This window comes from Lolium perenne, chromosome 4 (assembly GCF_019359855.2).
Source record: "Lolium perenne isolate Kyuss_39 chromosome 4, Kyuss_2.0, whole genome shotgun sequence".
Taxonomy (NCBI): domain Eukaryota; kingdom Viridiplantae; phylum Streptophyta; class Magnoliopsida; order Poales; family Poaceae; genus Lolium; species Lolium perenne.
In genome coordinates, this window is record NC_067247.2 from 300,219,231 (window position 1) to 300,229,998 (window position 10,768).

At 46.8% G+C, this 10,768-nt stretch overlaps 1 protein-coding gene across 1 annotated transcript; it reads left to right on the forward strand.

The window, feature by feature from the left end:
• Positions 1-5,798: 5,798 nt before the first annotated feature.
• On the forward strand, positions 5,799-6,776 carry LOC127347757 (uncharacterized mitochondrial protein AtMg00810-like). The gene has a single exon (XM_051373915.1). The coding sequence runs from the start codon at positions 5,799-5,801 to the stop codon at positions 6,774-6,776; it is 978 nt and encodes a 325-aa protein (XP_051229875.1).
• Positions 6,777-10,768: the final 3,992 nt, after the last annotated feature.

The following is a 10,768-nucleotide window of genomic DNA, read 5'->3' on the forward strand; positions in this document are numbered from 1 at the left end:
AATATGTTCTAGGTTTTAGTCTCCCCTATGCATGATAAGGTGGTTACTTCCTTAATAGTTGATGTTCTCCTTTAGTTACTAAGGACTTCAGAATTGGTTTTATTTTCTACCAATGACTTCTATTACTATCCTCAATTTGTCATTAAAGTAACTAAAGTGATTATGGTTCTTTTATAGTTAACTTTGGTTATATGGATGAATGGTTTCTCACCATATAAAATATAGAGTTTACTCTAAGGTTTTCTTATGTTCTTTTATTGAGGAATAAGTGGAATATAGATGTGATAATATTCTACTTATGATCACCAAGTGGTTCACAAGTTAAGGTTGGGATATAAGCCTAGGGTTGCTTACTTGTTACCTCCCTATGACTTCATGTGGTGAATTATATCTACTTATCCTATTAGGATTTAACTATACCTCAAGAGCATGATCATGGTTTAAGCATGATCAACTTGGTCTTAATATCTTCTACCTCAATTTCTAAGGGTTTATGATCATTACTTAATTTATAATGATCAAGGTTTGGCTTCCTAAGTTATTTCTCATGGAATGGGTTCTCACTCCCATGATCAAGCATTGTCTTGATCATCTAGGATATAGCACTTCTATTTTACTTTCTTGGATGGGACTTCTATGGTTGCCTCAATAATTTATATCCAAGGAGAATACCTGAGATATTCTGTTAGGGTTCTACTTAAACAATGATGATATAATCATCTGGTATATGGATAGTTCTCTCCCTCAAATTCAAGTGTTGCCTCAACTAACTTGAGTGTAGCACCATAGCTTGAGCTCTCTTTCATAGGGATAATTATTCTAGGGTTTATGGTGTACTCACAATATCTCAATAGGTATCAAGTCTAAAACTCCACTTGGCTATCTTGGTTGAATTAATCTCTTCCTTACTTTATCAATTCATGGATATGGTATTATTCCATGTGATATTAGGTTGTCTCACCACTCCAAGGGGAAATGGTTTACACCCTAATACTTTAGTTCAATGGTGGTAATTTATTCCTAAGTAATTAAAGCTAGGATTGATATGGATAGTCTCTCTCATTTGGAAAGGATTGTATTACTATCCTATGGTTAGGCTCCATAGAGATTGATATGATCACCATTATCTATGTTTCACATAAATGGTTTCTCTCTCTAAGGAATGTCTTGAATAATACTCTAGGGTTCCTCTTGAAGATAATGTTGTGATCATATGGATATTTATATCCAAGGTTTGCCTCAAGGTTTGTCATTGCTTCCCTAAACAAAATAGGACTCTCACCTCTTTAGGTTTGATGTAAAACTATTTGGAATAGAGAAGAATATATACTTCTTGAGTGGATCTCCTTGTTATAATTCCAATGTTGAAGTGTAATGAATACCATGAGGTTGCATGGTAGGATCATGGATTAGTTTTAAGACATGAAAAAGATAAGTGAAGAATGGTTTCTTCATTTTATTGTTACTTGATTTACCATTGAATATATGTTCATATGTTATGGCAAATAATACCATATTATGATCTTTAATAAGATCAAGTAATTGATCCTTGATTAATATGTTATTGTGTTGGTTTTAGTTCCATTTGATCTAACCCTTTAGATCAAATCATCTCTACCCAAAACAAGGTTTTAAACAAAGTCACATTGAGATTTATAGCGCTTGACTTGATGAGCTACTTCAATTCCACCAAGGTCAAGTGAAACTTCAGTTAATGTGACTGTTTTACTTTAAAGCGTGAAAATTCCCCGGATTTTCTATGCATGAATGCAATGCACACATCTGTTTCCACTATTTTTGTAACCCCATTACTTGGGATATTACAAACATCCTGTGTCTCTACGTTTAACAGTGTATCAGACTAGGTCAAAAAATCCTACCCTAGCCGCCGCCCCTCACATCTACCGCCGCTGCCGCTCACCCTCTCCGGCCGCCATCATGACTGAGCCCGGGGCATCGGCCTCCTCCTCCCTGCGTTACCCGCTACCATCACTGCCGCGACGGCCCCGCTCATCCCACCGTCGCTGGCGGCTCTGCTTGCCGCTACCGCCACCAGCCAGATGGCTCCGGCGCTCTCCTCGCGCCCTCTGCACCTTGGTACTGCGGCGTTCTCTGGTGGGTTCTTCCCGCCGCCGCCGGCTACACCGGTGACGCCGCCATCCTTCCCGCCTCCGCCACCGTCGTTTGCGCCTTCGGCGCCCATGGTGCCGTACACGGCACTTCCGACCAACCTCTCTGGCCCGCCGATCCCGCAGCTGCTGGGGTTGCCGCGGCGCCTCAGGAGGCTCCGGTCCTGCCCCATGCCACCGCGGTGCCTGACTCCCCGGCCCTCGCCGATGCTGCTGCTGCACCGACTGCTCTACAACTGGCGAACCTCATCATCGTGCGCCTCACGCAGGACAACTATCTGTACTGACGTGCTCAGATTCCGCCGCTTCTCCGCAGCCGCTATCTTGACAGCTATGTGGATGGGGGCTTCCCCTGCCCATCGCGCTTGTTCGCGGCGTACCTCGCGGATGGAACGAGGGTGGTTGTGCCAAACCCCCTTCACCGTACCTGGGTTGCCCAGGACCAGGCCATTGTCTCCGCGTTGCAGTCGTCATTGACGGAGAGCGTTGTCGGCCCGGTTCTCTTCGCCTCGTCCTCCTTCGACATATGGAGCACGCTCGAGCACACGTTCTCACAGCAGTCCACCGCTCGCGGCACGGCTCTTCGGCGTCAACTCGGTGATTGTAAGAAACTCGACTCCTCCGCGCATGACTACTTCAACAAGGTGAAGACACTCTCGGACACTATGACATCCATTGGGCAGCCGCTTCGTGATGAGGAGTTCACGGAGTAAGTCCTTCACGGCCTCGACAGCGACTACGACAACCTTGTCGAGCACGTCAACGGCCGGGACACGCCCATACCGCAGCGGGACCTCTACTCCCGCCTCATCTACACCGAGCGTCGCGTCGAGGAGCGCTGTTCAACTCCGGTCATGGACCATGCTGTTGCACACGCGGCGCACCATGGCGCCCCCAGTGGCAGCCGCGCGCCCGCGCCTCGCCCGCCCTCTGGTCCGCCCGCTGGAGGTGGTGGCCAGTGGCTGCCGCGCGCCCCTGCTCCGCCAACTAATGGCGGCAGTCGACCTCGCCCCACCTGCCAGTTGTGCGGCATCCAGGGACATATGGCGTCCAAGTGCCACCGTCGCTTCAAACGCGACTTCCTCGGCATCGGCAACGACGGCCGTGGTAACGAGAAGCAGGCCGCCATCGCCGATAGCTACTCGGGCAACTACACGGGCTACACGCCATCCTACTCAGTTGACCCCACCTGGTACTTCGACACCGGTGCAACGGATCACATGACTAGTGAGATGGCCAAGCTCAACTCGCAGGAGCCCTACCGTGGCATGAAAAGGTCCGCACCGCCGATGGTTCAGGTATGCCCATCACTCATGTTGGCCAGGCATCTCTCCTTTCTAGCACCTCCCGTAGACTCCACCTTCGTAATGTTCTTTGTGTTCCACATGTTACTCACAATTTATTATCTGTTCGTAAGTTTACTTATGATAATGATGTTTTTTGTGAGTTTCATCCCTTTCATCTTCTCATTAAGGACCGAGCCACACGGGAGGTTCTGCTTAGAGGTCGGGTCCATCAGGGCCTACATGCGCTGGAGGCGCCATCGTCGGGGTCGCCCGACCCGGAGGTCTTCAGTGGTGTGCGCGTATCGCCGGCTCATTGGCATGCGCGACTTGGTCATCCTGCATCCCCCACAGTCAGCCATGTACTACGTCGTCATGAGCTTCCTACATCATCTAGTAATAAAATCTTAGCAGTCTGCGATGCTTGTCAGCAGGGAAAGAGTCATCACAACCTTTTGTTTCTTCCACTCGTACCGTTAAGTACCCACTTGAACTTGTTTATTCGGATGTATGGGGCCCTGCCCAAACCTCTGTTAGTGGTCATAAGTATTATGTCAGTTTCATTGATGCCTACAGTCGATTTACTTGGTTGTATTTACTTAAGAGCAAAGCTGATGTGTTTACTGTTTTCTTGCAATTTCAATTGCATGTAGAGCGCCTTCTCAAGCATAAGATCATTCATGTTCAGTCAGATTGGGGGGGGGGGGGGGGGGCGAATATCGCAATCTCAACACCTTCTTTAACAAACTTGGGATTTCACATCGTGTTTCTTGTCCTCATACACATCAGCAGAATGGTGCGGTGGAACGCAAGCATCGTCACATAGTTGAAACTGGCCTAACTCTTCTTGCTCATGGATCTGTACCTTTTCGTTTTTGGAGTGATGCTTTTTCCACTGCTTGCTTCTTGATCAACAGAACTCCCACTAGAAGCCTACACATGAAGACACCCCTTGAACTATTGTTTAAGGAAATCCCTGATTATACGTTCTTTAAAGTTTTTGGTTGTGCTTGTTGGCCTCATCTTAGGTCTTATAATAACTGTAAGCTTGAATTTCGTTCCAAAAAGTGTGTCTTTCTTGGGTACAGTGCGCTTCACAAAGGCTACAAGTGCCTACACGTTCCTAGTAATCGTGTTTATATCTCTCGTGACGTTGTCTTCGATGAAAATCTATTTCCCTTCTCAAATATGCCATCATCTTATTCTGTGCCACCCACAAACTCCACTCCTGTTAGTCCTGGCCAATTTGATGATGCTGCATATTCTCCTGTATTATTGCCTAACCACGGTGCAGGTACTGCTCGCGGCGCTCGTCTGGAGGTCCTGGATGCCCCAGTCGACGCTCACGTCGATCGGTGCATGGCGCATGCACCCGCTTCGCGCCCAGAGGCACCTCCGTCGCCGCCTCTGGCGTCCAGGCCACCGTCGCCCGTGCGGCCTCCCTCACCTCCTGCGGATGGGCCGCCCCCTGCGTCGCCCCCGCCTGGCTCACCACCCGCCTCGCCAACCCCAGCTTGGCCTGAGCCGCCTTGCGCATCGCCTTGTGTGTCGCCTACGCCCTCCGCTATAGCTGGGCCGTCTTCACCTGGGCCGCCACTGGCGTCGCCCGCGTGCTATGCATCGCAGTCTGACGCTGATTCCTAGCATTCAGCTACGTCGTCATCACCGTCGACGTCAAGCTCCGCTCCTCCACCGCCTCCTGTCACTGCTGCGCTGCGTACCCACACTCGCAGTCGCAGTGGTATTCATCGGCCCAAGGAACGTACTGACGATACTGTAGCATGGATTGCTGCCTGCTTGGCTCAAGCGCAGTCTGATCCAACTGCTGAGCCCCGTCACTACCAGGCTGCGATGAGCATCCCGCACTGACGTGCTGCCATGGACCTTGAGTTTCAGGCTCTTCGTAAGAATGGTACCTGGCAGCTGGTTCCTCCTCGTTCTGGTGTCAACGTTATTGACTCCAAGTGGATATTTAAAGTCAAGAAGCATGTTGATGGCTCTATTGAACGATAAAGGCTCGGCTGGTTGCAAAAGGCTTCAAGCAACGGTATGGGCTTGACTATGAGGATACGTTCAGTCTTGTAGTAAAACCCACCACTATTCGGCTGCTTCTCTCACTTGCGGTTACTCGAGGTTGGGATCTTCGTCAGATGGATGTTCAGAATGCTTTTCTTCATGGCGTCTTGGAGGAAGAGGTATACATGCGCCAGCCTCCTGGTTTTGTTGATTCTGCTCGTCCACAGCATCTCTGTCGCTTGGTCAAGGCACTCTATGGCCTGAAGCAGGCTCCTCGTGCATGGCATGCACGGCTGCACTTCACTCACATGGGTTTGTGCCATCTACAGATGATACTTCACCGATCCTCCTTCAGCGTCCAGAGGTCACCATGTATCTTCTGGTCTATGTTGATGATATCATTCTGGTTAGCTCCTCTGCTGCAGCTACGGATCGTCTCATTGTGGCTCTTGGTTCTGATTTTGCTATCAAGGATCTTGGCAAGCTACACTATTTCCTTGGGCTCGAGGTCACTTATCCGGGTGATGGCCTTGCTCTTTCACAGCAGAAGTACTCTCAGGATCTGTTACGGCGTGCTGGCATGCTTGAATGCAAGGCTGCTACTACGCCTATGTCTTCCACTGACACTCTGTCTGCTACTGATGGTACTCTGCTGTCTGCTGCTGATGCTACTGAGTATCGGAGTGTTGTCGGGGGTCTTCAGTACCTCACCATCACTCGGCCTGATGTCTCCTATGCAGTTAACCGTGTCTGTCAGTACCTTCATTCACCACGGGATACTCATTGGTCTGCTGTCAAGCGCATCCTGCGCTATGTTCGTTCCACTCTCACATTTGGACTTCACCTGAGGCCGGCACCTTCAGCTGTGCTCTCGGCCTTCAGTGATGCGGATTGGGCTGGTAACCCAGATGACCGACGATCAACGGGGGGCCATGCAGTCTTCTTTGGTCCTAACTTGATCATCTGGAGTGCACGCAAGCAAGCTACAGTGTCTCGGAGTATAACCGAAGCTGAGTACAAGGCTGCTGCTAATGCCACCGCGGAGCTCATTTGGGTCCAATCTCTGCTGTGTGAGTTGAGGATTGCCCAGAGACAGCCACATGTTCTTTGGTGTGACAACATCGGTGCTACATACTTGTCCTCAAACCCAGTCTTTCATGCTCGAACGAAACACATTGAAGTTGATTATCACTTTGTGAGAGAACGAGTTACCAAGAAGCTCCTCCAGATCAGGTTTATCTCATCCAAAGATCAACTTGCTGATATCTTCACCAAACCATTGTCGCTTCCGTTGTTCACAGGATGTAGACGCAATCCTAACTTACTGAATACTTCAGATCACAGTTAAGATTGAGGGAGGGTGTTAGACTGTATATTCTGTATATGTATTTTGTAACCTGTACGTACCCTTTGGTACCCATATATATATTGAGGCAGGCCACGCCCCAGAGCGTTGAGCCAATCCCACCCAAACATCCTGTGTCTCTACGTTTAACAGTGGTGGACAAATTCGGTAGCAATTTATGCAGATTGTATTGATCTAGGATTATCTATAGGTGAAGTATCCTATGTCCACTGCCCGAGGGAAGCAAATAAAGTGGCTCACGAGCTAGCGAGGAAGGGTTATATTGATAAAATCTATTGTAATTGGGACGATGATCCCCCTAGCTTTATTTTGTCTACCCTCGTAGATGATGTAACAATACATTGATTTGGACCTAGCAAGTTCTTGACGCACTCTTTTTCATACCAGGGTACCTAAGGGGATCAGAAGGTTTTTAATGAGGCGGTTTGCTGGTGTGTTTTATTTATTGAGATATGATTTCAAAAAAAAGTCCTAGTAAAATCCTGGCCGTTTTCTAGTTGTCTAGTTTTTCGTTCAAAACTAACAGGAAATCTGTGAAGCGATGGGAAGGGGGGCAACAATTTTATCGATCTAATGTTTTCCACTGTTGGGGGTAAAGAAGAACAACTGAGATATCAAATAGACTGTCCCAAAAAGAATCTACAGGCTCTCCCGATGCCAGAGGTTGAGTCGACGCTAGCCAAGATCCCAGACTCGGGTGGGAATCGGGCATAACTCATAGGGTGTGCCTACGTCTCAGTTGACTGAGATTTTCTTAAGTCTCAGTCAACTCAGAGAAGTGCAACTACAGTTTAAAGAAAAGTGCAACTCGATTCAGTTGCACATTTCTATCAGAAAAGTGCAATTGCATTTTTTTAACAGAAAAATGCAACTTAAGGCATATTTTTGTAAGTGACTTAGACTTACAAAAATCTCAGTTGCACATAGCAAAACCGTAACTCATAACTGCAAGGATTTTTACGGTAGGTCTTGGGTTTAACATCCGCATTGTACATGCCCTCTGATAGGATCAACGTCCAACTAACTACAACTACCAAAAACTAACATGCGTGTAACTCGTTTATTCCACATGCACTCGTGTTGGTAGGATTCATTTAATTTTCTTCCTTGGTAAGCTGAATTTCTGCTCACCAAACACGTCTGCATTTCTGATAGTTCCTCTGATGATGTTACGAGTTTAGTAGTCATATATTTCCGATAGACTTTGAGAAGCTTAACGACGACTCTGTTTTTTTCTGAAATCTCAGAGAGTCCATGTTGGGTTACAAGTTAAAATGAGTAAGAAGAAACCTCGAAGGAAAAAAAAATCATATCATATGGTCTCTGATTACAGTTTGAACTTGGCATGATAACGTACAAGTTACAAGCAAATTTACACGAACCAAACAGCTAGCTCCCGTTCCATCTTAATCCACAAGCGGTTGAATCGAAGAAAAATCAAGAAATTAAGAAAAAATAACAAGACAAGGCCGTTCGAGAGATAGCCGCGCGTCCCACATCGTTTGCGCCAACAGATTAAGCCGGATCCAAGAAAGTGATGACGGCAGGGCGGGGCACGGCGTTTGAATTACCTCCTCTTGTTCCTGCTCCCGAGCACGAGTGCGATGTAGAAGAGGATGCGGAAGAGGAATCCCCATGCGACGGTGATCCAGAGGCAGTCCCACTTGGTGAGGTCGGTGACGGCCTGCTGCCTGAGGAAGTCCGGCCCGGTGGTGAATATTTTCAAATTTGAATAGTTTTCAATTTGAATATTTCCAAATTTCAACAATTTCTGAATTTACACAAATTTTGAATTTAAATTCTTTTAGGATATGAACAATCTTTATTTACAATAGCATTTCTGAAGCTAGGTATTCAGCTATGTTGCAGCCAAGTATTCAGTTGTAGCACCAAAAAAAAGCAAGCTAGCTATCTACAACCAAGTATTCAGCTGTAAATACCACTGTAAGTGCTACTGTAAATAAAGATGTAAATGCATGAGTTTTCCGGTAAATACCACTGCAATAGAAATGTAAGTACACGTATTTTCCATTAATCTCACCTAACTACCAATGTGAATACACGAGTTCCTCTTTATAAATACTGCTGGAAATACATGTGCTTCTGTAAATTTCATTGTAAGGGCTATATAATATACCCAGTAAAAACATTTTCAGGTAAATAGTACCACTTTATAAATTTTTTTTTGTTGTAAATACATATATTTTTGTAAATACCATTGTAAGTGCTACTGTAAATACATGCATGAGTTTTCTTTATAAATTTAAACTTTTTAAATACTATTGTAAATACAACACATGCATTTTTTGTAAATACCAATTTAAGTACCATTGTATAATACTGTTGTAAATACCACCATAAATTCACCATAAATACCAGTGTAAATAGTACTGTAAATTCTGTTATCACCAGAATTTGACCGGATCAGAGGTGGGCCGTGATTAAAGAAGGGCTTGAAGAATATACACGGAAGATATACATGAATCGGCCTTGTACACGAAGTTTGGGCTAGTTTGCCCGTGTATCTGTAAATATAGTAGGGTACGTGTCGGTTAGTTAGAATTTGGCTCGTACACGATTGAGATTATCCCCACGTTAGAAAGTCTACGGACTATAAATATGTATCTAGGGTTATTGAGAAAAACAACAATCACGTTCACAACAAACCAATCTAGGCGCATCGCCAACCCCTTGTTTCGAGGGTTTATTTCAGGTAAGCATCATGCTGCCTAGATCGCATCTTGCGATCTAGACAGTATACGTTTATTCGTTGTTCATGCGTTGCTCGTGCTGAAGCCTTGTTGATGGCGAGCAACGTAGTTATCGTAGATGTGTTAGGGTTAGCATTGTTTTACCTTTATACATGCTTTGATCCATGCTATCCCTAGACGTCTAGCCGCCTTTACACCTATCTTAGGTGTAAGGGCGGCACCTTGCTTGATCCGTGTTTAGTAGATCCGATCTGTTATGATTGCTCCTTGTTCTTCAAGGATTAGTTTAATATCTGCATAGTTAGGCCTTGCAAACGGGTTGAAGGATCCAGTAGCACGTAGGGTGTAGTTTGCTAGCCCTAGATAAGATGTTCCGGGAACCAACTCCATGTTGGTTTTTAGGCCTTATCTAGGGCTGGTTTATTATCATCTTGCGTGGCTGCCAGGCTCAATCATGTGTAGGATGTTCCGATTATGCGGTGAAAACCCTAAATCGTCGTAGGTCGTTTTAGCTTTATATCGATCAAGCAGGACCACCATGTGATCGTAGACCTCATACGAATCATGGGTGGATCGGCTCCTTGAGCCGATTCACAGGACAACCTGAGAGCCGATCGAGGCTCGTATTTAATGTTTACGTGTATGCCATGCAGGAAACTAAGCGAAGCAATCCATCACCTTCCTGACCAGGTATAGGTCAGGTGGCACGCCCTTGCACCAGCATCGGGACGTGCGTGCCGGAGCTTTGCGGGCCGTCGCTCGAGGGACCAGGGCCAGCCGCAGTTCTGGGAGCCTCCCGGCTCTACGTGTTGCCCGTCGCTACTCGCCGGTGGGTTTCAGATGCCAACACATTCTGGCACGCCCGGTGGGACAGTCTTCAACGTCAACGGTATCATCATCCGCATCTGAGATGGCAGAAGATCCAGTCACATACGAAGATCTGACTGAGGAGCTCAAGAAGAAGTATGACGATGTCAAAGCTATCTTCAAAGCCGACCTCATCGGCTCTTTCCAGAGGACCCGCTCACACGGCATCAGGTGGAAAGGGTTCTCACCTGAAGGCGCGCTCGATGGAGTGGATCTGTCTACCCCTTCAGAAGAACGCACCAGGTCTCTGCGTCAGGAGGTTAATCACATGGTAGCTCATTCGCTACACCGCCATTCTGAGAGCCTGGTGAACGCTTTGGAGCGTGTCGCGCTTCGGGTGATCCAGGAAATCATGAAGCATCAGTACTCTCCGTCAGGGCCTGCTCTAGGGACTCA